This window comes from Phyllostomus hastatus, unplaced genomic scaffold, assembly GCF_019186645.2.
Source record: "Phyllostomus hastatus isolate PE091 unplaced genomic scaffold, TTU_PhHast_1.1 phas_contig_1162, whole genome shotgun sequence".
NCBI lineage: Eukaryota > Metazoa > Chordata > Mammalia > Chiroptera > Phyllostomidae > Phyllostomus > Phyllostomus hastatus.
The window spans coordinates 584,438-612,079 of NW_025333537.1; the positions used below are offsets into that span (position 1 = coordinate 584,438).

At 58.0% G+C, this 27,642-nt stretch overlaps 2 protein-coding genes across 5 annotated transcripts in view; one reads left to right on the forward strand and one right to left on the reverse strand.

Moving 5' to 3' along the window:
* Nucleotides 1-7,283, forward strand: part of HPS4 (HPS4 biogenesis of lysosomal organelles complex 3 subunit 2) — a 26,449-nt gene extending 19,166 nt beyond the window's left edge. For all 4 annotated transcript variants that reach the window (XM_045843219.1, XM_045843201.1, XM_045843229.1 and 1 more), the window contains 3 exons: nt 2,914-3,046; nt 3,501-3,609; nt 6,019-7,283. In XM_045843219.1, the coding sequence (XP_045699175.1) occupies nt 2,914-3,046; nt 3,501-3,609; nt 6,019-6,190 (414 nt within the window). In that variant the 3' untranslated portion in view covers nt 6,191-7,283. The remainder of the gene's footprint in view (nt 1-2,913; nt 3,047-3,500; nt 3,610-6,018) is intronic.
* Nucleotides 7,284-15,028: 7,745 nt separating this feature from the next.
* On the reverse strand, nt 15,029-27,509 carry ASPHD2 (aspartate beta-hydroxylase domain containing 2). Its single transcript, XM_045843175.1, has 4 exons — nt 27,314-27,509; nt 22,708-23,811; nt 17,354-17,467; nt 15,029-16,813 (listed from the first exon to the last, which is right to left on the reverse strand). Exons 2-4 carry the CDS (start codon nt 23,513-23,515, stop codon nt 16,704-16,706), a joined length of 1,032 nt encoding a protein of 343 aa, XP_045699131.1. The 5' UTR covers nt 23,516-23,811; nt 27,314-27,509; the 3' UTR covers nt 15,029-16,703.
* Between the last annotated feature and the right edge of the window lie 133 nt (nt 27,510-27,642).

Consider the following 27,642-nt stretch of genomic DNA (forward strand, 5'->3'; position numbering starts at 1 on the left):
GTATCATTTGCCCCTTGTGTTTCAGTGGATCAGCTGCCACTCTGTGTTTGCCCAGGGTGGGCGGCGGGGAGGTGGATGGCGAGGATGACCCCAGGAGCAGCCGGGAGAGATGGGGATTAGCTCAGAGAGAACGGACTAGACTCACACCAGGGGGCAGCAGAGAGCCACTGAGCACTTCCTGCTCAGAGCCCAAGATACTTACTCTTCAAATGCAGTGATCACACCGGTTCTTCCTGGCTACGCAGGGCACTGAGCTGTCCGTGTACAGCAGATGAGGCTGGGGGTCCATGTGCAGCAGGTGAGGCTGGGGGCTAGTGCAGAGTGTGACCGAGAAATGTGAAAGTGCACCCCTGCCCCGTGAAGCCGGTGCTTCTGAGTGGATGCGTGTGTCACAGCAGTCTTCACCTCCTGGCGCACTGTGACGTTGGAGCCCTTGCTTTGCTGTGGACCAGGAGCAGGAGGGCCCAGGAATTAGCCCCGGCTCCGCATCACTGCGGGCCGTTGCGAGGGTTGCGTATGTAGTGGTACGTGTCGGGGTTGGCAAACCTTTAGTGCTGAGGAACACGGAGATGTTTTCTGAGCTGAACAACTGTTCAGCTCTGCTGTTGCCGCACAGAACTTCAGACCTGTGAAAGTGGTGTGGCTGTGTTCCATAATACTCCCTTTGTGGACACGGAAACTGGAGCTTCAGTAATTTTCACATATCACGGTGTCTTTCATTTGACGTTCCCCTCAACCCTGTAAAACTGTAAAAACTGATCTTAGCTCTCAAGCTATGCAAAACCAGAGAATGGACTGGATTTGGCCCAGGCCATGGTTTGCAGACCCCAGTATATAGGAAAGCACTTGCTTGCTAGTGAAAAATTGTCCTTGTCATCTGATGTAGTGTCTTATGCTTGCGCATTTATGGTTAAGTGGTTTTATCTTGAGTACAAGTCAGGCAGAAGATTCCAGAAGCAGAGCTCAGTGCCTACAGGGAAAACCCAGGGTTTGGCACATCTCATTCTCTGTTCCCATCATTCCCTTCCCTTGGGCACCCGCTCAGGGTGGCAGGGCTGTCTGTGACCAGGCTCCCCAGGTCCAGACACCTCCGGGAGGCTGTGGTTTGACTTCCCGGTGAGTGCTGTGTGGGTGTGCGCACATCTGCTAAACTCCGCTGCTTTGGCTGCAGCAGCGATCTGGGCAGGAGGCCTTTGACTCACCTTCCTTGACCACGTGCCCTTGGACTTCACCCTACCCCTCCGTGTGGGCCAGGTCTCTCTGAAGTGGGATGTCCTGCCACGGGGCGTGCTTGCCTGCCCACTCATTCGGCCAGCACTGGCTGAGCACAGCCCGGGAGCCCTGCACACTGCCAGGCATCGTGCATATACAGTGAGCGTGTAAAGTAAGACCTTGTGTGTCTAACCAATTGCCTTTGAATGTCATTGCAAAGACGTTCAGACAGAAAGACCAACTTGAACCCGCCCCCAAAAGTAACCCCGCGCCTTCAGAACGCTCATCTCAGAGGCCTTCTGTGTGCGTCTCTGCACTTCCCGTGCACACTGGCTTTCACGCAGGTCTGGAGCAACGGTCACCCACAGACACGTCGTGTGTGCTTCTTCACAGCGATAATTTTCATTTTTTAAAAGATTTTATGTATTTATTTTTAGAGAGAGGGGAAAGGAAAGAGAAAGAGAGGAGGAGAAACATCAATGTGTGGTTGACTCCTGCACGCCCCCTACTGGGGACCTGGCCTGAAACTCAAGCATGTGCCCTGACTGGGAATGGAACCGGCGACCCTTTGCTTCACAGGCCGGCACTCAATCCACTGAGCCACACCAGCCAGGGCTAATTCTCATTTTCTTGATTCTTTACAAAAATGCATTTTTCCAGGGTTGCACTTTAGAGTTTTTATGCTGTTTCTACTCTATCCACTCAACAGCCCTGTAGTAGTCCCATTTTGCAGGTGAAAAAAAAAAAAAGGCATAGAAAATTCAGTAATTTGCCCCTGGCTGTCTGGCTAGGAAGAGGCTGAGCCAGGATGTCCTTCACCTGAGATCCATCTGCTGCTGGCCTTCTTGGGACAGCGCCCTTCTCGCGGCTGGAGCAGCCCCAGGGGAGCCCCAGGAGGCTCCGTTTTAGACTGAGTCCATCAGGTACAACCAATGTACCTGGAAAAGCCCAAAGTGGAGCCGAAGAATACCACGCAGCTGCAGTAGAGTATTTTAAGGATGAAAAGAGGAAATCATTAGGTTGCAATCACTATGTATGGTTTGATCCCACTTGTATTTTACAAAGGAAGTATCACACCAAACGGTGTATTCCACTGTTCACAGCTGCACTTGCACATGGCTACTCCCTGGGAGGGTTAAATTCAGGTGCCTGGGCCTCGTCAGCCCGTTCCTCCTCTGACCCAGAGCACAGAAACCACCTGACTGACACGCCTCGGCCCTTCCCAGCACGGTGCCCGGCTGGCACTGCTCTGATGCAGCTGAGAGCGGTGAGCTCCTCGCAGACCTCGGAGGACGGGCCAGCCCAGGCCCAGCCGAGCAGCTCTGGGGGCGTGGGGCAGGCGGCCATGGTGTTGTGAAACATTGGGGCCTCCGTGGGAAAGTCGTCGCTGGAGGGAGAGCACAGGAGGCTAATAACAGTGGCTGTTTCTGGCTGGTGGCATTAGGGGCCATTTCTCTTTGCTTTCTTCTTCCCTTTAAAATTTATTTTTGTGCCCACCTCCGTTTTCTGATTTTTCTACAATTTAAAACAGCGTTGAGACATAAGGGCAGAAGTTAATATTTCACTAAAAGCAGGCGAAAACCTCGGGCAGAGTCCTTGGTGCTGAATCAAGGAGCCATGCTGATGCGCTTGGAGTCTGGGCTGGGTGCGGGCCCGCAGAGGTCAGCTCTGCAGCCGTGACCCCAGTGGGCTCCTTTGCAGTACCACAGCAGCCTGGCCTCTCTGAACGGGCTGGAGGTCCACCTGAAGGAGACGCTGCCCAGAGGCGAGGCCACCCCCTCCAGCAGGACGTACAGCTTCACACACTACGACCGCATTCAGAACGTACTGATGGGTAAGAGGCCAGGTGTGGGCCCCAGGCTCCTCCAGCAGGGGGCGGTGCCGTGCAGAGCTGGCTGCTGTGCAGCGGGTCAGGGTGCAGCTTCCTCACTTGCGGCCCGGCTCCCACTGTGTTTAAAATGTGCTTGGCAAACACTTCCTTGCTCATTTGTCTTTTTTTGGCTGTTTCTCCGGTGTTTGGAGAGAAGCACACACATGTTCAAATATCTGTGATGAGGTTCTGCTTCAAAATTTTGGTACTCATGCACAAACCAGCGTTGCTTATTATTGGGGACAGAGAGTGCTCTGTTGCTTGGTGGCAGCTTTCGGGGCCCAGCACCCTCGGCAGGCCTCTCCCGCTCGGCACCCGCACTCATGGCTGTGAGCCCTGCTTGGTCCCAGCTGACAGTGTGGGCGGGGAGGTGCGTGGAGGGGTCTGCTACTCACAGCCTCTGTGTCCTCTTCTGAAGCGAACCTGCCGCAGGTGGCCACGCCCCAGGATCGCCGCTTCCTGCAGGCCGTCAGCCTGATGCATTCTGACTTCGCCCGGCTGCCCTCGCTGTACGAGATGACCGTCAGGTGAGCTTCCCCGAGAGTCCCCCTCACAGTCCTGCACCACCAGCCGCCTTCCCCAGGGTCCCAGGCGGGGCCTCCTGCATAACTAAATGAGGAGCATTCCAGTTACTGTCTTCCAGGCCTTCTTTCATTCACCCCCTGGCTCCATTTTCCGCCCTCATGCTTTCCTGGGCCCCATCCCGGGGCTCAGGCCTGCGCTAGTCCCCGGGCCGCGTCCTTGAGGGCACCCGAGGTGCACACCAGCTTGGAGCTTTCATTCGTCCCTGGGGAAGGAGCACATCTGTCTCCTTGTCGTGAATGATGCTGGGGTAATGTCATCTTCCACCTGACAGGCCGTCCGGCCTTCCTTCTCCCAAATCCGTGCGGCACTGCAGTCCCCACCTCGCCCACAACACCCCCGAGACACCCGTGGCTGGCGGTTTGGTGTGTGCTGCTCCAGCTTGTGTTGGTTTTAGTTTCTGTTTTTTGTATTTTGTAGATTGTTCACAGTTAGTGTTTTTTTAGTATTTTTAAAAAATATTTTAATAGTCTTTCTTCTAGAAAACAGGGTCACACTAATACTGTTTTACGAGTTCCTTTGCCACTGTGTCGCATTTCCAGAACGCCTCCATGCCAGTAGGTAGAGATCTGTTCGTTATCACCGTAACTCACAGTGTTTAACCAACCAGATTCCACTTTCTCCCTGCGTGCTTCTCTGCGAAACCGCAGCAGGACCCAAGGCAAGTTAGACGGTCAGAGGGGTCGTGTCTGCCACAGTCCGTGTGGTCCTGGGGCCGATTCGGGCAAGTGATTCGGCTCCTCCTCGTGTAGCAGTGAGGACACGGAAGCACAGATGAGACAGCGACTTGCCCCAGGGTCGCATCCTGGGGAAGTGGCAGAGCCAGGGTCGCACCCCAGTCTCCGGACTCTAACTGACGTGGTCTTTCCACACACGCCTCCAGGCTCAGGGCAGCGTGGTCGAGACGGGGGGTGCCTGGGCTCTGAGGCCTGCCGGGCGTTCCGGCGGCCCGGTGCCCTCCGCAGCCAGTGGTTCACTCCTCCCTTTCCACAGCGCGCGCGTCTTCCTGGCTTTACGTCAGCGCCGCCCGGGCTGGCAACCTAGATGTGGTTTGCGCCCACGATCACTGGTTTGGGAGTTTGGGAGCTGGCTTCAGTGGGCGTGGGCGTGAGTATCTGTTCTGTGAGCGGTGGAGATAAATAAAATGTCGCATCTGCACCATCGGCCGTGCTCTGGCCCTGCAGCACCTTCTCGGTGCTGAGAGGGCTTTAGCGTTGGGGTATGTAGCTTGTTTTAAGAACAGTAACAGAAACAATGCCATTTCTTAAAAACTCACCACGTGCTGAGCAATATATATGTGTGTATATATATATATATATATATATATATATATATATATTCCTACTCATTTAATCTCTTTAAAAACCCCAGTGACGGGATGTCCTGCTGTCAGACCCACTTGACCGACGAGAGCGCTGGGGCTCAGAGAGGCCGAGTCACAGCCGCAGGCACACAGCCGGGCTGGGGTTAGCTGGTTGCCACCAGGCCTGGTGCCCATTCGTGGCTGTAATGACGCAGCCATGACTTGTCCTGCTGGCCCAGTGGGGGCCACAAAACACATCGCGGGCCTTCCGGCCCCTCAGGGTCCCGGAGGGAGAAGCTGAGGAGGAGGGTAGGCCTTCCTCCCTCCTTGCGCAGAAGGAGAGACCTGGGTGAGGGGAGCCCTGGTGGTCCCCAGCTCCGTCCTCTTTCACTAGATGAGGGGGACAGGGGCCCAGTGGGGAAATGGTTCTGGACAGGATCCAGGAGCCCGCTGGTCGCCTGGCCCCAGAGTTGGTGCTCTCGGGTGGGTCCCCCTTTGCACCAAACCCTCATCCCCTCTCTACTTTGGTGTCCTCAGGTTTCCCATCCCAGTCTTCTGTCCCCCGGCTCCCCTCGCTCCTCATCCGGCTGCTCTGGTGTGCGTAGAGGATGATCCCCCCTCAGACGCTTGTCAGTGGGGCTGGACAGCACCACACGCCTCTGAGCCTCAGGCTCCTCCTCTGTCAAACGGGATGGCGCCACTAGTGCGTGAGGAGTGAGAGTGGGCCGGGCTACGTCTCGCACAGCTGCTACTGTATCTGCAAGGCATGTGCCTATCAATGCATTCATTCAGTTGGTCCAACTTAAGGCTGTGTCACCTATGGTTGCGGCCACCATGGACAGTCCACGTGGACAGTCCTGGCATTTAGGGAGCTGAAAGGAAGATGGTTATTGGCACCGAACCTGAAACTCAGGTGAAGAAGTGGGACCCAGGGCCGTGACAGCTGCGCCCGCAGCCTGAGGTGTGCCGAGCCGCACTTGAGCAACCTTGTGTGTGGCCTCAGGCCTGCCCGGGCCGTGCCGGACCGCTGCCTTCCCTCTCTCTCCTGCAGAACCGCCTCCACGGCCGTGTACGCCTGCTGCAGCCCCGCCCAGGAAACCTATTTCCAGCAGCTGACGCCAGCCGCGCGGAGCTCCGGCTTCCCGAGTCCCCAGGACAGTGCCTTCAGCCTCCCCGGCAAGGCCAAGCAGAAGTTGCTGAAGCACGGGGTGAACTTACTTTGAACTTGGCCCCAGTGGGAAGGTCATCAGCCCGGGAGGTGGCTGTCCAATGGAATACCAACAAAGGAAGCTCTGCCTTTTTAAACAGAAAAAAACTTCTATTTTTCTGGAATATTCCCCTTTTTAGGAACTTGGGATGCTTGAGTGTTTGATACTCCATTTAAAGATTGGCGTGGGACAGGGTAGTCCTTCAGGACCTGGAACGCAGGATAGAGACCGTTATCACTCTGGCGGTGCTGGGGCCTGGACAGGCACTGTGGTTTCTCGCACCCGAGAGGGACAGGGCCAGTTAGATCCCTGTCACCCTGAGCCTGAGGCACCTGACATCTCCTGAGCGCGTCTCCACAGGAGTTCAGGTTGGCTTTTTCCCAGAACCTAGCTGTCCCTAGTCTGGTGTGTTCCAGCCGTGTCTGCGGGGGGCGGGGTGAGGGGTGGCCACACAGAGGAGCTGGGTTTGGAAGCAGGCAGCCTGGACGCCCGCTTGTCGGTTAGAGTGTCGTCCTCCCGGGATGGAAAGTCCTCCCGGGAGGGCTGGGCCAGTCGGGTGGAACCGCCTGGTCTGAATTCTGGCTCCACGCTGGGAGCCTGTTCTGTGGGGTACCCATCGTGGGGCAAGTCTGGAAAACGTGGAAGGGCGTTTGGGGGTTAGTGGTAACCAAAAGCCTGGGGTGCAGAGACCGGAGAATCGGGTGGGTCCGGGCCAGGCTGTGCGTGTTTGGGTGGGTCCGGGCTGTGCAGCTGCTACTCCTGAGCAAGGGTGCCCAGTGGGAGCTGGCAGAACGTGGCGGGGCAAAAGCAGAGCCGTGCTCTCCAGCGGTCGCCGTGTGTGCCGTGTGCGAGAGAGCCACATTGGTTTGTGTTTCTGGGCCAGTGTGGTCACCTTGGTGCTGGTCGGTACAGACAGACACGTTTCAAGAACACAGCACAGACCCCAGAGTGAGCACGCCGGGCTGGCCAAAGGGTCTGCACAATTTTTCCATAAAGTAAAAGACATGTTTTCCTTTCCACCAGTAACTTTACTGATTTGGGTATTTTGAGTATGTAAGCTCTCTATCACATGGTATAACACTGATTGTTCTCAATCAATGTCTCGATTTGATCACTATCAACTTCAACTGGGCTACCTGACCATGGAGCATTGTCCAGACAGAAATCTCCAGCACGGAACCTGGCAAACCACTTCTGACACATTTGATCAGTCACAGCCCCTTCTCCATACATGGCACAAATCTGTTTTTGCATTTCGGTTGTTTTTTTACCTTTCTTGAAATAATAAAGTGTAATATGCTGAAAATGTTGTGTACTTTCTTCCACCTTCAGTATTAAAATGGCTGCACAAAAATTCACCAATTTGGAAATTTTTTTTAATGCACCCTGATATAACAGCTGTCACAATACAATCCTACAAAATTGTTTTGAATGAACTTAAAGATAACCACCCTACTAGAGCCATCTTACGGGGAAAAACCAGATGAACGTTTTTGGCCATCCCAGTATTTACCAGAGTTGTCACTGAGTGTTTACCAGGAGATTCCATTTGAAGACCGCCATGTTGATAATCCCATGTGAGTGAGGAAAGGCCCAATGTGTCTGACCTGGGGTCTTTTTCTTCCAACGACTTTCCAAGTCAAATAAAAAAGCCGCAAGTGCCATTGAGTTCTGAGTAACCAAAGACAAAGTAATATTTCTAGTGACGAAGGTAAGGGCTGAGGTGTGAGTGTGGGTGCACATATTGTGTGTGTATGTTTTTTCCTTGCTTGATCAGCGTGGCCAGGTGAAGAAGGGGCCCTCAGCATGGCCTCTGCGAGGGGGACGGGTCGCGGCCAGCTGCTCCGAGCAGCCCCAGCTGGCCCTCGTCGCCCTTTCACCCACCTGCCTCCCGCCGGCTGGCCTAAGAGGGCGATCTTCCAAGATGGAAGGGGATTGTATCTCCGGCGAGGGTAAATGCATATCTTCTACTTCTCTGCTAAATTCTCCAAGAAGAAAATCCGTGACAAGCCTCCGGGCCGACCTCTCGAAGATCCTTCACCACTCACAAGTAAGATGATCCTTTTCCTCTTCTCTGGCGGGGTATTTTTAAGCAGCCAAACTTTCCCTTTCGCTCACTGGCGCTCCAGAACGGCGACGCCCCCGGAGTCTGGAGCGCGATGGATTTACAAGCTGTTGTGTGTTGAGGCGGGCACAGAGCTGGGGCCTGGGGCCCGTGTTCATCCACCCACCGGGAGCCCGGCTCACCGCCTGCGTTCGAGGACTCTGCACACGAGACCTGTTTCACGAGGAAGTCGCTGGGCTCTCCCAGGCCCTTCCCGAGACGTCAGGCCTTCGGCAGATCTTAATTGGACTCGTTTCGCGCTCAGAAACCTCTTCCCACCTCTTCTCCCATGGCTGCTGCTGAGCTGCAGATGCTTTTCATACAAAATGCTTGTTTCCCGGCATCAGTGCTGCGGGCAACCAGGTGCTTCCCCCCTCCGTTGAGCCTTAACAGCGAAATGCCGGGCACGTGGTTAGCGCAGCAGGATGAAGACCCACGTGCGGTCACTTTAACATACGTCCACGACTTCTCTGCTGCAGTGTGGGGACCTAATTCCTGTCCCTTGAGCGTGGGTTGCTCTTAGTGACTCATTTCCAGGGAACAGAATGTGGGGAAAACGCATGGGGACTCCGAGGGCCAATTATAAAGCGCACCCCAGCGTCCATCCCTCTTGGCTCACCTGTTGTCGGGGGCAGCTGGCATCCCAGCAGCCCCGAGGAGAAGCCCTCGGGGCGAGGCCCCTGCAGAGAGCCGTGCCGGTGAACCTCATTGGGAGCAGGTCCCACAGCGCCTGCTGACACCCTGATGGCACCTCCGTTGAGAACCGGAGCCCGAACCGGCGAGCTAAGCCACTTTCAGACATCTGTTTTAAGCCTTTCTTCTGCGGTAATCTGTTACACCACAATGGGCAACACAGTTGCGTGCCCGTGTCTCGTCCTCAAACTGGGTCCTTACTACTTTGGTGTGTGGACTCCGGGCCAAATGCAAGACAGAACATCGGTCTCTGGGCCCAGCTGCCGCCTTGCCCGCCTCAGAGAACTGGGCTGGTCAACCAAGAGAAAAGTGTGAGTGCCCCTCGCCTGCCTTCCCACCAGTTCCAGAGCCTGGCATTTAAAGGCCAGCGGGATCCCTGCGTCCTTTGGTCCTGGCCCCATGTCCCCTTCATTCTCCAGCGTTCCACGTGCCTCCAAGCAGGGCACCCTCACCTGGGAGTGGGTGTCCATTCGCGTGGTCCCCAAGCCCCAGCCTCTCCAGGAGGGGCGTGGTGGAAGCCCTGGGGCCACAGGGACCCTCCCCCTGCAGTCTGAGGACACTCGGCAGGTGTGCGCCAGAGGACAGGCAGCGTGGTGGCAGAAGTTGGGGGTTCCTGGGGTGAGGCTCATTCCTCGGACCTAGGATGCATACATCAATCACCCAGGGGGGCAGCAGGAGGGGAGACAAGGGGCAATCCCCCTCACCTATTTTCTCATCAAGTAGCTGAGGCCCCTAGGGTGTGCATTTCACTGTTCTGCTGTTCCTGAAGCCTCTGGAACCTCCTACCATGACGCCAGCTCAGCCCTCCAGGCTCAGCTGTGGCTGTTTCCTCAGGCACTTTGCCTCTGGTGCCAACCATTGCCCCCCAGTATAAGACCAAAGAAGACAGCTTTATAAAGGCTCAGCGTCTGCCACCTGTGAACCTTAAGGACTTGACAGGAGCAAGTAGATTTCCGCTGGAGATCTCTGGTGCCTAGGGGAACAGTTGAGCCTCATCAAACCGCGTTGCCCCTGCAGGGGCACATCTGGGCTCATCTGCTCCTGTCGCCTGGACAGCAGTAGCCAGTAGAAACCGGATATTGGTGGAAGTCAGCCTTTCTGGTGTCCCTCTTGAGTGTTTAACCTCCCCAGTGTCCTTTCCAATGTGGCTGAGTGGCTTGGATGCCTTCTAGTCACTGTACCCCTAACCCCCATCCTGCACTGAATAGCAACGCGCCCTCGGCTCTGTGCACCAGGCTGCGTCGTGGGCTGAACGGTGGCCTCCAAAAGCACCAAGTCCTGATCCCTGGAACCTGTTGACCTCACGTGCTGCCAGTTTCACGGGGGTGATTGTGTTAAGGATCTCAAGATGCAGAGATTTTCTCCGATTATCCAAGTGGGCCCTGAAAGCCATCTCAGCGTGCTCATAAGTTGACGCAGGTGGACCTCGGCCACAGGAGGCAATGTGGAGTCGGAGGCACAGACTGCAGTGATGCATGCCAAGGACTGCCTGGGGCCACCAGTGATGCCAGCAGGGGTGAGGGATGGCTTCTGCCCGAGTCACTGCTGACACAGTGGTCTGAGTCCCACGAAACCGAATTTGGACTTCTGATCTCCAGAAGTACGAGAATAAAGGTCTGTTGTTTTAAGCCGCCGCGCTTGTGGCGGTCTTTTACGGCAGCCACGGGAAAGTCCCATGCCCACCCTGAAAACATCACGGTTGGTCCTTCTGGCAGTCCCCAGCCCTTCCAACAGTGTGGCGCCTCAGAGCGCACGGGGCAGTGAGGAGCGACGGGGCCCACCACAAAGGGCGTGCCAGCTGGCCAAGATGCTGGGCAAAGGAGAGCCTTGAAGCGGGAGAGGAACTCGACCCGGTTCTCAGTAGGAAGCCCACTGGCTCCGAAGGGTTGATAAGCAGGTAAGCGCGGAAGCCATTTTCAGGGGGCTGTGGTTGTCCAGGTTGGTGGCACAGAGCAGGCGGGGGGCAGGACAGTGGAGAGAAATGGGCAGACTTGAGGATTAACTTAGGAGAAAAGGTACCTGCACTGGGCCATGGACTGAGTGGGTTTGGGGGCAGGTAGAGGGCTTTCCTGACTTTACGGCGGGCTCTGCGCCTTCGGATGGGGGAGCAGCCAGGGAAACCCCTGGCCTTACAAACCTCCCAGCCTGGTGGGAGTACGCAGGGAGCCGATGGCTGATACTCCAGGGCTGTGTGCAATGGCAGTGTATGCTCACCCCCTCCAACCACACACGCACACACCCAGCCCCTCCCGCACCCAGCTCCCACACCCCCAGCCCCCCCACATACCCAGCCCCCGCACAGCCCCACACACACCCAGCTCCCACACCCCCAGCCCTCCCACAGCCCCTCCCACACCCAGCTCCCACACCCCAGCCCCCCCACATACCCAGCCCCCGCACAGCCCCACACACACCCAGCTCCCACACCCCCAGCACCCCACACATACCCAGTCCCCCCACATCCAGCCCCCACTCTTGACTGTTGACTTGTCCTGGGAAAAGAACAGCAAAAGAGGGGACTCCCCTGTCCCCTGGGCCCCTCTGTGAGGAGACCAGGGTTGGGGGAGGCAGAGTATAAGATCAACACTTGCCATCCCGGCTTAGATACTCTGGATCTTAACACACTGACTGAACTTGGAAAGCTTAAGGTGAAGGTTCTGAAGGCTCCGAGGTTTAAAAAGGACACTTCCTCTCTGTCTATTCCAAATGTCCTGACCTGAAACCAGCAGTACTTCTCCTGCGGATAAGACCCAGAAGGCTGTTTGAATCCTGTCAAGGGCTGAGAAGAGGCTATTTCTTTTTCCTTTCAGATTTTATTTATTTATTTATTAGAGAGAGTAAGAGAAGAATGAGGGAGAGAAACATCAATGTGTGGGTGCCTCTTGCGCGCCGCCTACTGGGGACCTGGCCCGCAACCCAGGCATGTGCCCTGACTGGGAATCGAACCAGCGACCCTTTGGTTCGCAGGCTGGCACTCAACCACCAAGCCACACCAGCTGGGGTGGAAGAGGCCATTTCTTGATTGCCTGAGTCCAAGCTGCGTGCCAGCCAGTCTCCCCTGCCCCGCTGTCCTCATCAGCCAGGTCCAGTACACCCGGGGAAGGGCCCAGGGCCCTGACCATGGGACTGCGTAGTAAGACCTCCTGGGCAGGGGGTGGGTGACTCAAGCCACCTCCCGTGTGTGCTGGCAAGAAGGCACTTTGATCTGAATGCACGTCCTTCGTCGCCAGCCCGACCCCACTGGCTCCTGTGGCAACAGGGCCATGTGGGCTCTGGCGTCAGAGACCTGGGCTCCGCTCACAGCTCTGCGACTTACTGCTATGGAAACGGATCCAAGTCCCCTTATTTCTCTGAAACTCAGTGTCAGCGTCATTAGAGTGGAGAGGAAAACGTGGTGTATTTAAAGGCATGGCGTGCTGTGGACCCTCTGGAAATGGGGAGTTCGGTGTGAGTGTGCCGAGAAGGCCGGCGGCCTCCCCAGGGGGCCCCTGTGCGGGAGCCCCTCTGCGTGCCCCGGAGAGTGAGGCCGGCAGCACGTCTAGAGCCTAAGACCGCTGAGCTGTTAGCTTGGGTGCCTGGTTTCTGATCCCGGCCGGCTGAGTCCTCCAGCCAGCGCTGGCTCTGAGCCTGTTTTCTCATGGCAAATGTGTGTGGCCGCCCCTACGCACCCCAGTGTGGCTGTAAGGATCCATGGGGTAATCATGGATGTGAAGGAATCCTAGTGTGCACAGCGCTGTCTGGACTTGGGGAGGAAGCCCCCTCACCTGGAATCGGGGTGGCTGAGGCATCGGAAGTGTGGGGACATGCGGGAGGAGGAGGCGATCAGAATTGGGCCCCGGTGTGTGCGCCTGGGGAGGAGGCAGAAAGTAGATCAGTCTGCGCGCGCCTCCTGCCACCCGACGCTGCAATCTGCCCGAGCATCCTCGCTGCCATCTGTCAGCAGTGCGGGAGTGTGTGGCCCTGTTCTGCGCCGTCCCGTGTTTACATCTGGTGAGCGGAGCCAGCTGGGTGGGGGGGTGAATGTTTCGGAGCGGGTGCTGGCAGCAGGCATGATGGTCCTTAAAAACGGCACCTTGTGCTTAGCCTTTGCTTCTCAGATTCACATTTTTCAAACATGCCTGGAGCGTATCCAGTCCGCCCAGAATTTGACCTATTATTCTAACCCCACTTTGAGTCTGACAGTAGACACTGGGCTCATTTTATAGATGAAGCTCACACAATGGATTAGGACTTTTTGGTGGCAAGGGACAGGAACCACGCCTTGAACTTGGTTTAAGAATAAAAGGGGAGCTTACTGGCTCATGTACCGAAGTCCAGAGGAGGAGCCGGGTCCATGGAAAGCTACAGTTAGGGCTCAGAGGGTCTCCACAGGGTGGGACCTGTTTTTTCTCTGTGGGTTTCACTCACAGGTTTTCTTTACACTAGGTTCCCCCCACCAACCCCATGAAAAATTGCCTCTTTCTCAATGGTCCCAGAAAAATAATTTGGATCACATGCCCAGCCCTGGCCCAATCTCAGTGGCCAGAAATTTGGAAGGCTCTGATTGGTCAGTTCTGGATACTAAGTGCAGCCCTCACCCAATCCCTAAGTGGCCAGGTGTTTGGAAGGCTCTGATTGGTCAGGTCTGGACCATCAACAAAGCCCTGCAGCTGGGGCTGGGTCCAGTCCTGGAAACCCAAGGACCGAGACTAGGACGTCGTGGCTTTGCAAGAGGCTCATCAGGTACCAGTGGAGAAGCCTGTTAGAAACACAGACTGTCCCCTGGAGACCAGGGTTAAGTGGCCGGCCCATCATGACATGGGGGCACAGCCCAGACTTGAATCTCAAACAGGCTGGTTTCAAAGGCTTTGCTATTCTTGCTATTCAGGGCAGTGACCCTCAGTTCCAGCCACACACGGGGGTCGGGGTGGGGAAGGGGTTGAAACAAATACTGGGACCTGGACCCTGCCCCCTGCCCCCTGCCCCCTGCCCCGAGAAATGAGATGCTCTGGGGGTGGGGCTGGGGCCTCAGTATTTCCCAGAACTCCCCAGGTGGACTGTACCATGCGAAGTCCGGAACTAGTGCATGAGGAGTGTCTTGCCTCCCCTCCGGAAGCTGTAAGGTACTTGATGTTCCGAGTGTGGTCACTGTCACCGAAGGGCTCGGAACCCAGACTGTCTAGGTGGGTCTGGGGGACGAGGAGTCGGGGAGAGCTGGGAGGCAGCCTTGAGCAGCTGGCCCTGGAGCTGAGGCGGGCGGTTTCCAGGCAGAGGCAGGGCTTCTCGTCTCAGCTGGGCGGGCCTGCTGGCCCCCTTGGCCGCCCTGAGCATCCTGAGCTAAACCATATACATTACCTTAGCGATGGAGTCCCTGGCAAGGCACACTCCAGGAGTGGGAAATGGCGCGGTCCCCAGCGAGGGGAGCTCTTGCCTGGTTTGCTCTGGGCTGCGGGCTGGAAGGAGGCTTGCGTGAGAAAGCACCTGGGTTCCAGGCCACCAGCGCCACCTGTCCCTCTTCCAGGACAAAGGGAAACGGTTCAAAACGTAGCTCCTGAGGAACCTGCCTCTCTGCCTGTCGTCAGCCACAGCTCACAGAAGGGGGCCGCTGGCTCACTGGCCACCGCTACCCCAACGGCATGTGTATCCATCGCTTCCTCACCCACCCTCCTCCTCACCCGCTTCTCTGTAGCTGCCCAGAACACGGCTGTGGCGGGAGGGAACCGGCGTCGTGGCTTTCTGTGGTGGAGCAAGCTGAGGCTGCCGGAGGCTCCGGGACTTGCTGGAGGGCACACGGGAATGGGCGCCTGGCACTGAGCCCCGAGTCCTCAGCCAAAGTGCCTGTTCTCTGCCGGCCCGACACTGGCAAACCCCTAACGTTCTGTGGATGTGTTCCCGTCTCCTCCACCCCACACCCAGTATTTTAGGACCCTTTGCTTCGCTCACTGGGTCACCTTCAGGGTGCCGCCTCCTGCTGTGACATGATCCAACCCCGAGAGCCTCCGGCTCATGTGTGCCCCACTCAGGGCTCCTGCCCAAGTCACGCCTCCTTCCCCACAGACGACTTGACCGCTTCGCTCTGGGTTTCGGCAAGATCCTTTATTGGCCTCCTGTTCCCCAACCACGTCACGTGAGCGCAGGGGCCGCGTGAGCGCCTGCGCGGGCTGTTGGCTTTGTAAACGTAGAGCAGTCGGTATGTACAGAAATCATGCACCTCGGTGGTTCTTGAACAAATACTAATGCATAGAAAGACTCCAGGCGTTTTTGAAATGTCTGCCCTTTCCTGCGTTCTAATCACCGAAAAATACGTTTTCTTTGCACCCCGGCTAGTAACTGCCCAGTGCGTCTTAGGCCGTGTCTCCTTCTGACGGCCGCTCCTCACAGAAGCTGCCGGCTTCTGTTCGGAGAGACACTGGGCCCGCACACGAGACCTGCCCGCACGCCACACCCCCGATGGCTGCATCGGCCTGACACTGACACCAAGCATCACTCAGCTCAGCGTCTCCTGCCCTGCCACACAACGGCTAACAGGGAGCTGCTTCCAGACTTAGTGCCTCGCACTGGCCGTGCCCTTCCCTGGAGACCAAAGGCCAGCTCCGGGACTCTGGGTCCTTCACATTTGTAGGTCTTCCCAGTGTCCTCGCTCACACATTCACTTAGGTGGCCGTCGCTTAGCACACCCCTTGTGCGGTGACAAGGACACGGGGCTGACTCACTGTCTGAGTCCAGCAGTTGAACATTTATGTACAGACAAATAAATGGAAAATCATAGGCAATGGAACTCCAAAACAAAACACTTTGGTCATATCTACGATTCCAGTTTTGCCAGAGAATGGCTTTCCAGAACGTCACTAGGTGAGGGAGGTCTTACCCCGCCACGGCTCCAGTGGGCCAGCCTGGTGATGTCCAGGTTCGTCATCCAGATGGCTAACACGGGGAGTGGTCCCGGCCCGGTGTGGCAGTAGGGCTTCTGTAGGCAGTGAGGTAAGTGGAGGACGCGTCCTGCAGCTGACCCGTGGGCGCCCCGGCTGGGCTCTCGAGGACACCAGCCTCAGCTCTGAAGGGGACAAATGTCACAAAAGAGCCTCCAGTCCCAGCAGCCGACCACTCTCTGCCATCGGAGGCCTGACAGGGTTTTGGGTGGGGCGAGCAGAGGGTGACATTTCTCCAGGCTGTGACCCTGGGCACCGCCCCTGACCGTGTCCATCCTGCCCACGAAGCCAGCCAGGTGCAGGGGCTGCAGACTCCCCGCTGCCGGTGGGGGGGGGGGGGCTGAGGGTCCCCGTGGGACTGTGACAGCGGCAGAGGCCGAGTTCTCCAGTGCCCCGCGTGCAGTGTTTTGTCTTCAAGGTTTTCTTTTTAGGTGACCACAAGAAGTTGTATGTTGTTACGTTCAGACAAGTAACCGCTTGATTACTCTATTTCAGAGGAATGATACGCCACATAGCCACGGACACAGACAACACGGGCACCAAGCCTCCGGCCACAGAGCAAAGTAACGCGCCAGTAGGCAGAAAGGAACCACAGAAGCAAATGAATGGAAGGAAAAAAAAATGAAGGAAATACAGGCTGGAAACTGCCCACTAGTGATAACAAAAGGAAAGAGGGGCCCAACGTGGTGGGAAAATCCCAAGAAAGAGCTTTCTGTGGAGGCAGGTTCTGAGTGTGGCATCGTGACGCGGTGGGCGCTGGGCCGCGCCACGGTCCGTGCGGGTGCGCCCGGGCCGCTCGCTGAGCCGGAAACAGGAGCGGGGCTCACCGGCCCGGAGCGAAGATGAAGTCCAGGGCCTGCCGTTCGGCCGCGGCCACGTTCGGATGCCAGAGATCCACCATGAACACTACCCTGGGGCCATCCTCCGCCGAACCTGCGGTGGGGGCGAGAGAGGAGAGGGTCAAGCAGCCCGCAGCCCGAGCCCGCGCAGAGCCGGCGCCCACGCGGTGCGCTTTCAGCAAGACCGGAAGGTCTCCGGCTCTCCGACCAGAACCATCAGAACCGCGGCTGCGGTTTCCTCGGGCTCTGGGCAGAGTGCATCGGGAACAGGCCCAGGGACGGGGGTGCGTGGCGGGAGCACAGGGTGTCTGGGGCGGCGGAGCTATTCCGGTGATTATGTCGCAGTGCGTGTCTGTGCCCGTGCATCTCTCAAAACCCACCGAGTGTGCCACACAGAGTGAACCCCCATGTGAACGACTGACTTTAGGTAACAAATGTACTAATACCGCCGCGTCGGTATTAGCTCGTCAGGGATAACAAACGTACTACACGAAAGCAAGATGTTAATAAAAGGGGGATTGTGTATGGGGAGGGGTGCGGTGTGGACTTTCTGCCCAATTTTTCTGTAAACCAAGAACGGCTCTTAAAACAAAGTTCTCGTTCGGGAAGCGGCGTGGGGAAGGCAGACACTCACCGCCGTGGAGCGCCGTGTGGAGGAAAGAGTCGTCGAAGAGAAGACAGCGGCCTTCCGCCCAGCACTGGGGCTCCCCGCCCACCACCAGCTCACAGCCACTCGGCGTCTTCAGACCTGGGGGGCGGGAGGAGGGAAGACAGCCGGGTGAGGGCGGGCGGTGGCCCGGGCGTGGCCGGGAGTCGGGGCGTGGCCGGGAGTCGGGGCGTGGCCGGAAGTCGGGGGGAGGGCTGCTCCGGGGCCGGCCTCGGCTTCTGATTTTACCCTCGCTCCCGGGGCGGGGTCCCTGCTTAGAGTGAGAGGTAGTTCAACAGGGCAAACACAGGCTGAGCGCCTGGATCCTCACCACATTCCTCGGAAAAACTCACTCCTCCACCGGCTTAATCCCGCGATTTTCAACCTTCCTCATCTCATGGAACACACAAACTAATTGGTAATATTCTGTGGTACACCAAAAAATAATGTTTTTGGCGATCCGACAACAGAATAGGTATCATTTTGATTCATTCCCTCCGACGGATGGATAGTGAGATCACTGTTGTCATTTTTGAATCTGACAGTCGAAGGGAAGAGAGGTCAGTGCCCCGACTAAGCAGCCAGGTGCTGCATGATTCGGACATCCGTGCGGCTCACCAGTGGGAAACTGCTGGCTTCCTCTTTCAGGGTCACGGACTCTTCTGATGAAAGCCAGCAGCCAGGGCTAGCCTACGCTTCTAAGACTCCTGGAGCCCCCAGCACAGCCCCGGAAACGGAGGGAGCCAGGTTCAGAACCCCGCCCCTCCATAACCGTGTCGCCCGCAGTCCCGACTCTAGGGCTGCTTCAGGTGGCAGCGAAGACGCAGAGGCTCACTCAGTGCCCTCCTCTTTGGGTTCCAACCCTCCACTCCATTTTCAGGCCCGAGGATGGCGTGTTCCTGACCCGAGTTTCCCTGGCCACGCTCCGGGGAGCTGGAGGCCACCCCGAGGAAAAGGCCTGAGCTCCGAGCGGCTGCAGAACGGCACCTTCGTGAGGAGCCACATGCTCAGAACGCTCGTGGGGAGTGCTGTGCCGGGGTGCCTGACCCTGGGGGGGGGGGCTTCTGGTTGAACCTCAGCCGTGTGTGCACTCCCACGCCCCCGTCTCCAAGCCATCCACTGGAGGGAACACTGGCCCCGTCACTGATGCTCAGGGAAGAGGCTGGGTCAGCCTGACGACTGCCCGGGAGGACTCAGCCCGGATGAAGTGGCCCCGGAAGAGGGGCTGGGATTGTGGTATTCTCTGTCCTTGGTGGCTGACTGTGACAGCCACGGCCTTGGGCCAGTCGACATTCCCCTGGGGCCTGATGTCCCCTGGGACAAACATGAAACAGACTCTCCCTGACAAGCAGCGTGTTCGCATGCACCCCCGGAGCCAGCGGATGTGCCAGCGGATACGGGATACAGGAAGATAATGGACCTGCTGCCTGTCCCTCTTTAGTCCCTTAGCTGGGACTTGAACCCAAACCTCTCTGGCTCCAAAGAACACGCTCTTAGGACACTGGACACCATGATATAAGCGCCAGTTACTCCGTTAGCAGCAGGGGTAGTAAAAGGATTGTTGATTTTCCTGCAGCTAATACAAGTTTCAACCCCAACAGGACATCTCACTGAATCGGCCGAGACTGTCCACTCCAGCTCTGAAGCCACCATCGCCGGCCAGTGTTGACCACAGCTGGGGGTGAGGGCAGGGAAGGGGTTGGGCTGCCGCTCACCGCTGGGATGGGGAGGGCCCCATCGACCACGCCCTCCTCTCGAGTGTGCCCTCCCTGGTTGGCGCAGGCAGAGAAGGCCTTCAGGAACAGCTGTTCTCTGCAGGGGCAGTCTGCTCGGGGGTCAGAAAAGCTCCCCTGTCTCTGTGACACATGAAACATGATACATGATGGGCTGCCACACACCTCAGGACAACAGGAACATGGCCTGGCTTGCCGGCTTGCCCGCCCCGCCTCCTTTCCCCTGCTTCCCCCCTTCTGTTCCCGCCTCCCAGTAGCCCACCATTCATTCCTGCCACCTGCCCACAAACCAGGTTAGTTGTCTGAAGTCACTGCTACTCCCCCAAACAGAGACTTCAGGGGGCTCCTGGGGACAGAGACAGGCCCCACACATGGCCCTGGCCTGTCCCATATGCCCAGGCCCTCTCTGGCATAGAGCTTGCTGCTCTGTCCCCCCAGACACTGCGGAAGGCAGGGGAAGGGTGGAGAAAAGACTGGCCACCAGTGGCCCCACTTCAGGAGGCTGGCGGCTGGCACTCAGGGTGGGCGAGGCAAACACGAACTCGTCTGCTGGTACCAGGGAGCTAGCTCCGCAGCCCAGAAATCCAACAGCATACATGTGAGAGGGAAATGAGAGGCGAACTGTGCTTATTTAGTGAGGCTTTGCTGCACACGCTCCTGCATGTCAACCACCCTTTCCCGAGGGCTGGCCACTGGGTGGGTACTGGTCTCCCCAGGGACACCTGCCTGACAATCGTGCTTCCTGGAGGTTTGGGGGTGTGGTCGGGATGTCCTAGCCCCCTGCACCATGCAGGGTGGTGGCTGAGCTGGACTGTCCTGGGGTTCTGCGGGAACTGAGACCGAGTGACGCCACCTCTAAAGGTAGCTCAGAACAGGGCTCAGCAAATGCGTGCCCCGTGAGCAGCACCTGGAGGGACAGGGCCATCAGCCACAACTCAGACAGAAGGCAGAAGAGGAGGACAAGGGCTGGCATCTTAAGAGCACCGTTCTGGAACCACAGGCACCTCCTCCACCCTCAGCCCGAAAGCTGGCAGAGGTGTGGCCTCCAGGCACGCACCGGGCTCGCCCTGCTCCTCACCTCGTTTCCTGGACCTCCCTCTGTCAACACGCAAGGTCACGTGAATTGAACACACCTTTATTACCTCCGGGGTGGGGCACGGCACGGAAAGAAGGGAACGGTGAGCAAAGCCAACCACGGAGCGTGGCCTGGCCACAGGGACTAGCCACACCCCAGGGGGCCGTCCTCCAAGGTGTGCTGCTGTCCGGGGACCCGACCTGGCTCACTTCCCCTGGCGGCCGAGGGAATGACGGGTCACAAAGAGGAGCCGCATGGGTGTGACTCACATGCACACGAGTCGACCGCAAAACGAGTCGCCCACGAGGGCGCACGAAAGGCATGAACGCACAGGGGGCAAAGTTAGGGTGTTCGTGCCACCAGCCCTTCCGACTCCACACACCTGCCTGGAGTTCTACCACACCCATCCTCCAACGTCCTTCCCTACGTTGTTGTGAAGTTTTTAGAAAACAGAAAAGGAAACCCTTTATTTAAAAAACAAGCAAAAAAATCCCCAGCATTGCTCCCCATCGCCCACAGCCTGAAGATGGAAGCCTGAGGGGGGCCCTCGCTGGTCCACTCCCACCTGGCCTCTGCGAGCTCAGTCTCCCCCACTGGACGCCCCAGGAGGCCCAGACGTGGCTCCCCCGACAACCAAAGGGAGGCCTTCTCCCCAGCTCCACCCCAGGGGTCCCAGGGACCCTTTAAGGTCAGACTGCCTCCCCTGAGCTGCCCACCTTCAGCCCTCTCGTTCTCTGACCTCGGAGCGTGCCCCAGTGCCTCCCACCGCGACGTTACTGCTCACGTTCATCACGTGATCATCTCTCCTCTTGGGTCAGTCGGAGTCACCGTTACCTGACCGCTGCCCACCGGCCACCTGTTCCGCAGACAGCACTTCTAACCCTCCAACCAGCCCTCCAGGGCGGGGACTCTGCCTCCACTGGAGAGAGGAGCAGGCCGCTGCTCAGGGAGGTTCAGGGTCGAGCCCGAGGCCGCTCAGTGCACGGGACTGCCAGGTCCGAGTACAGGTGTGTTTGCTTCCAGAGTCTGTCCACTTCCCACCGCTCCCGAGGGCAGAGCCCGGTCTTGGGGGTTCTGTATTACACTGTCCGGCATGGTGTTTGATCCGCAAGGCTACTAACAACTGTTGATTGAATGCTGCCACGTGCTGGGCACCACGGCACGTGGCCACAGAACAGAGTACTTTATTTAAGCCTCTAAGGATCCTGTGAGATAACGGCTACCTTCCCATTATACAGACGAGGAAACTGAGGCACAGAGACACTCAGTCACTTGCCCAAAGTGACCCAGCTGACCACGAAGCCAGGCCACCTGCTCCAGAGCCTCCACCCTGTCCCGCCTCTCCGCTCAAACACTCAGCGTGTCAACTGCTCTAATCTCGTCCCTTTTGCTGTTTAAAGCAGTGAAGCCCTCAGTGGAAACTGAACTTTATTCAGGATCCCCAGAGTGAGAACAGGAGGAGCAGAGGGCTCTGGGCGAAGCAGGGTCAAACCCAGGCTCCCCCAGGCAGCCCCGAGGCCCCTCTGCAGAACTGGTTGGGGACCCCCGCTCTGGACTGCAGGAGCTCATCGGGGGTTCCCTCCCTCCACCCTGATGCCGAGGCAGTGCCGCCAACTTCCCAGAGCCTCGCCGAGGCTCCCGGTACCCTCCTCTAGTCTGGGATGCCAACCGTGGCGCCAGCGTCCTGGTAACCAAGCCACTGTCACGACTCACCAGGAACGAAGGCGGCATTCTGGGGGCTAATACCCCCATTTACCACACTGTTTTCTAGCCCACTTCGACTAAGTACTCTCTCTCCGTCACGCTCTGTGGGCACAAATGCTTTACAATACACATTCTCTGCCAATGATGATCTTTTCCCTCCACTTTCCAAACGAGGAAACTCAGGCTCAGAGCGGTGCAGCGCCCTGCCCGTTACACCGCCAGCCCGTGGAGGGGCCAGGACGCGCACACGGGCAGTCTGACCAACCCTGCTCTCAACACCACCGAGATGCGCACTGTGCACGCTCCACCCTTTCCCGGGAATCTGGGTAAAATCGCCGCCAAGCACCACCTCCTCTCTGCAAATTCAGAAGGCGCTGGGCCTCCTGACGTCACCACGAGCCTCAGCGATCACCGCAACAGCCTTTGGCTCTGCAGCTCCCTGCGCCCCACAGCGGCCACTAGCCATGTGTGGCCACTGAGATTTCAACTTAGAGGAAGTTAAAACGGACCCTTCAGGGGCACCAGTCACATGCCAAGCACTCAACAGTCCCGGGGGCGAGCGGCCGCCACGTCAGTGCGCACGGGGACCGTTTCTGCCACTGCGGAAAGCTCCTTCGGGTGCGGCCTCTGCCAGAAACTAGGTTCCTACTGACCACCAGGGTCTTCTCTGACCCAGTCCCTGCCGGCGGAACGGTGTACAAGTGACTCGCCATTGGGTGATGGAAGTGCAGTGAGGAGTGTGAGGGAAGCACACTCCTGGCGACTGAGCTGGCAGCCAGGCCAACTCCGCCCAGGAGGGTGCGTGTCGGGAGACCCGCCCTGCGACCTACCTAAGTGGCACCGGATGCGGATGTTGGTGGGCCCGTAGTGCTCCGTGATCACAGTCCCGGGGCTCAGCACGGAGATGCATGCGTTCCCAAACACATTGTTCCCGATACAGGTCCGAAGGCTTCCGAGCAAGCGGTACGTCCGTGGGCACTTCCTGCAGTTCCTGGGGACGCAAACCCCCTGGTTGACCAGGTAGAAGGTGACCCACTCCCCGCTGGGCGTGCTGTTCATCTTCCAGCCCTGAGGCAGGCTGCAGTTCGAGAAGGCCTTGTACAGGGCCTCGAACTCGCACAGGATGGTCTGGAAGTTCCGCTCCAGCAGCTCCACATCGTGCTTCTGCGCGTCCCGGGGGAAGTAGGGCGTGGTGGGCAGGTCGGGCAGGAAGAAGACCTCGGGCTTCTGGATGGAGGGCCGGCTGTTGAGGTAGCGGCCCTGCTCGCGGATGCCCTTGTGGATGCGGCCCATGCCGGACCAGGAGTAGCGCTTGGCGTACTCCTGCAGGTTGTGGTAGAGTTTCTGGTTGAGGCCCTCGTTGTGGGTGCAGCGCACGCACTCGGGGGACTGGCAGTACACGTACCCGTTCTGCAGCCCGTCGGCGTCCGCGCCCTGCATGAGGGCGTTGACGGAGACGTAGGGCCGGGGCTGCTCCCGGCCCACGCGGTAGCAGTACCACACGAACAGGACCAGCAGGCCGGCCACCGTGGCCACGGCAGTGGTGTCGCAGTCCCTCACGGACTGGATGCCCGTGGCGATGCAGTCCCGCAGGCCGTCCAGCGACCAGCTCCAGGCCAACAGCCACTCGAGCGACATCTTCGGGGGGTTGTTGTTGAGGGCGTGAAGCAAGGTCAGACAGACAGTCAGTCCTCTGGGGTCCCAGGGGCGCCCACACGGTGCAGGTTAGCGGGGGGCAGCGGGGGCGGGGGGAGGCATGGCCGCCCCGGTTCCTCGGGTCCTGCCAGCGGCTGCATCGACGAACACCGAGGCCACCCGTGCGCACCGCTCCTCTCCAGGCAAAAGTCACTGTGGGGAGAGTGCAAGGAGCCGCCTCATGTCACAGCAGCAAGCGGTGCCGGTCCCTGTGAAATGATTCTCCAGGAAGTCCAACCCTGGGATAAAAAGAAAAAACAAACAGCATGAATCTTTTTACATCTGGAAAAGTCCTCAACTGAAACATAAAGTCACAGATGGTTCTGTAAGGTCCTTGTTGGCAGGGCACACCCTTCTCCGGCTTGTGTATTCTCCCCCCATTTTACCGCCACCCCCATTTCCCAAAACCAGCAGGGTTTCATCGGCATCAAGCACTCTCTGACGATTACCCTAACCCCACCCATATTCTCCCCCTTGGAGGTGCTATAGTGCCCACTTTGCAGATGAGGAAACCGAGGCTCAGAGAGGTTCCCTCACTCCCCCAAGTTCATGCAGCCACGGCAGGGACACAACCCCCATCTGCCCTCAGCGTGATACCTATCCATTCTGCTATGCTCTTTCGTGGCAGGCACGTAACAAATGCTTCTTCTCCTTCACTCTCTGTGCCCTTTCAGAGACATGGATTCAAAAGCACTTTAAAAGTGGCACAGGCACTTTAAAACTGCACATTCTCCATTAACTGTCCGTTTTCACAGCGCTCCATCATCCTTACTCTCTCTTGCCCTCCTGACATGGGTCGGGCTTACATCCAACCGGAAAAGGAAGTGGGCCCTCTGTGGTCACAGCCCTGCCAGACACAGGGACACTCCTGTCTGCCCACTCGGGAGACGACTCCCTTGGCCTCACCCACGAGGTTGTGAAAGTGACACGATGAGACAGAATGGAAATAAAAGCCCTTTCGGGTCTCTGACTGTCTCCAAACCAGACAAAAGGGGCTGCACCACCGCGTGTTTTACTGACGGCTGGGGCCCTGATTAACCTAAAAGTACTGTGTGAGCAGAGCCCCGCTGGCAGGCTGCCCGGGTCTATAAACTCCCGCCACGTCCCCCAGCTGAAACCCTCTGTGCATCCTGCTTCTTCTAATCTGATGACAACAGCCAGGTCCACGTTCTATTACAAGTCTAATGCATTCCTGCCATGTAGCAGAGAGATTAAGAACCCACACTGGAGACGGGCTGGGCGGAGTATCAATCCCACCCCTGGCCAGGTTGCTCCCCGCTCTGAGTCTCAGGATGGGGGACGCTCGTCTCACTGACTGGAGGCGAAGGATGGACGTCGGGCCCTCACGGTCACAGTAAGCACTCGGTATGCACTGGTGACTGCTACAACATGTGGCATCCCACCCCCTGGCTGATTAGCCAGCAAACCAAAGTGGGGGCCATCAGGGAAAGGTATCTCAGGACTGAAAATGCCAACAGCCAAAGGAAGAGTCGAGACACTCTTGCTGCCACACACCTCGAGGGATGTTTTTTGGTCCCCAACGTGCAAAGCCGAAAACTGAAACGGATACCTTAGGTGATTGCTAGCTGCCTCTCTGCATCTTCCCAGCTTAGGCCGAATAAAGAATCGCTCTACTAATGTGTTTAGTAAGTCTGAAACCCACATGCTCAATATCCGTGTATGTTTTTCCTGTTTCTAGGAAAAATACAAGAGTGGGGAGGTCAGATGCTAAATTGTCTTCTCACATGTTCTCAACTTCTTCCCAGATTTGGGAGAAGAGGGAAGGGCTGGGCCCCCCAGGATGGGTACAGACCCCTCTGGGCCCTGGGTTCTCTCTTCGCCCTGCCATACGTCACTGGCAGCTGTTTCCTCTTGAGAAGGGAAGAAAAACCTGAACGCAAGGTGAACTGTTTGCGAGCCATCTCCCCAAGAGAGCCCCGGGCTTCCTGGGCTTCAGTGTGAAACTACCACCTGCGCACTAACAAGCCCGCTCGCTCGTGCTGAAAGGGTCCCCCCAACACTGAGCTAAACTCCGAACTGGAATTAAACTCCCTCTCTCAGGAAGCGAGGCTTCCTTAAATGTTCTAACAGTGAGATGGTGATAATGTGACAAACACCTGTGAAGTGTTAGTTCCCATCAGCCCTGCTACTCCAAGGAGAGTTTTCAGTCCACCAAAATGAAGACACGGAGGGCAGGGTAGACGGTGAAGGGGTCGCTCCGAGGAACACCCTGCAGCTTACTCCCCGCCCCCCCACCGGAAGCGTCATTCTGCACAGTGACAGCCACCAGTGCGCCCTAGACCGAGCTATAAACAAAAGGCAGCAAGAGATCCTGACGCCCTGAGCTCCAGGTTCCGACGCTTGTTCAAAGACCAAAAACGGCACTGAGGGCTGAAGTGAGGACTTTCCAGACCTGTCAGTCACTTTTAGTCCAAATGCACAGGCAGGCCCCTGAGCCCAGAGGCCAGTTAGCGGGCTCACGGCTGAAATATGACACTAAAAGCAGCCCTTACGTTTTCAGGGTGATTGGCAGCTTATCAAACACTGCTTCAAACATTTGATCCCGCTGCACCCGGTGACAGCCCCCCCCCATCTCCCCAGTGGGGAGGGCATGGATTCCCCCACCCCCAGCCCCAGCTCCTGTCTCAGGGACCAGAGTAACCTCCGGCTTCCTTCACGCATCTGTTCATCTTCATCTGTTTCATTGCTGTCCTCATTAGGGATGGGGACATCTCACTGCAGTTCTGCACTTCAATAATATGCAGCCCCAGACCTTAAAGGTCGGTGGGCTTAGGGAATAAAGCCCTAATTCATGGCCAATGGTGAGCAAGTCCAATCCAATATAACTTGTTATACAACCAACACCTACCTGGAGGACAGACTAATGGCTCTAACCTGGTTTCATCCAGTTCACGTTACCAGTCCAAGAGGCTGCCCTGTGCTTAAGAGCTTCTGGTCATTCTCAGGGTGAGGCCAGGTCATCCCCCAGGTAGTGCTGGGAAGGTGTGTAATCCATGCCTCCCTCTCCACCCAGGGGCCAGGAGCAGCTCTGGGGCCGGTCCTCCCCCTTGGGGACCTGGAGACCTGTCCTCCTCACTTTCTTGGCCAGCTTTTTCAGCATCCACTAGCTCCGAAGTGGGGGGGGAAGGGGGAGCAGAGGATGGGTTAACACAGATGGTGATCACCAGGAGGTCAGGGGAGGTGGGGATGGGAAAAGAGGAAGGTGACTATTAACAGGAAAAGTAGACGACCAGCTAAAGAGTAGGGAACAGCAAGGATTGTGGTGATAACTCAAGGGGCAGGGGAAGAGGGTTACTACAGGAAATATGGGAAGTGGGTGACGCTCGCGCGCGGGGGAGGCAGACTGCAAGCAAGGGAAGGAAGGTATCAAGGAGGGTCACCGCGAAGCGGGGTGACCGGGTGGGGAGGGGCGCATTAACCCGAGGCAGGACACCGCGATGGGGCAGGGAGTAGGAGGAGGGTGATGCCCGGCCGGGGCCGCGAACACTGGCGTGGCGGCGGCGCTCAGCACGCAGCGAGCTCCGGGCGGCTGGGCCCCTTGGCCGGGCCGGGATGCGGGGCGCAGGCAGGCGCCGACGTCTCAGAGCATCCTCAGCGGCCGCGCCGCCGGGCGTGGGGACCGCGGGCCTGCGGCCGCTCGGCCCCCGCCTCCTCCTGGCGTAGCAGGGTCCGCGGGCTGAGCCGCCCTCCCGCCTCGCAGCCCCCAGAGACGCTGCTTACCTGCGCCCCAGCGCGCGGGCGGCAGGGGCCACTCCTGGGGCCGGAGCGACGCCGCCGCCCGAAGGCGCGGACGCGCGGACGCCCCCTGCCCGCGCCACGGAGCCTCCGCCCGGCCGTTGCCCGGCCCACGCCACGGGAGCCCGAGCTGGAGCCGAGGTAGTGCCCCGCCGTTGCCGACGCCGCGCTGCGCTCCGCGGGGCCGCGAGGACTACAACTCCCACTATGCCTTGCGCGGCCAGGACGGTGTGGGCGGGGCGGGGCGGGGGTGGCCAGCTAGCTAGGACCCCGATTCCCAACACTGATCTTTGCTGGTCTTGAGCAGGGTCAGC

Bases quoted from the DNA above. Each gene is read 5' to 3' on its own strand.
- ASPHD2 (XM_045843175.1), bottom strand. From the start codon at position 23,515: ATGTCGCTCGAGTGGCTGTTGGCCTGGAGCTGGTCGCTGGACGGCCTG. The intron at 17,468-22,707 runs GTAGGTCGCAGG...CCCGCCCCCCAG, and splicing joins CCGCATCCGGTGCCACTTAG to GTCTGAAGACGCCGAGTGGC. The intron at 16,814-17,353 runs GTGAGTGTCTGC...CCCCCACCGCAG, and splicing joins CCACACGGCGCTCCACGGCG to GTTCGGCGGAGGATGGCCCC.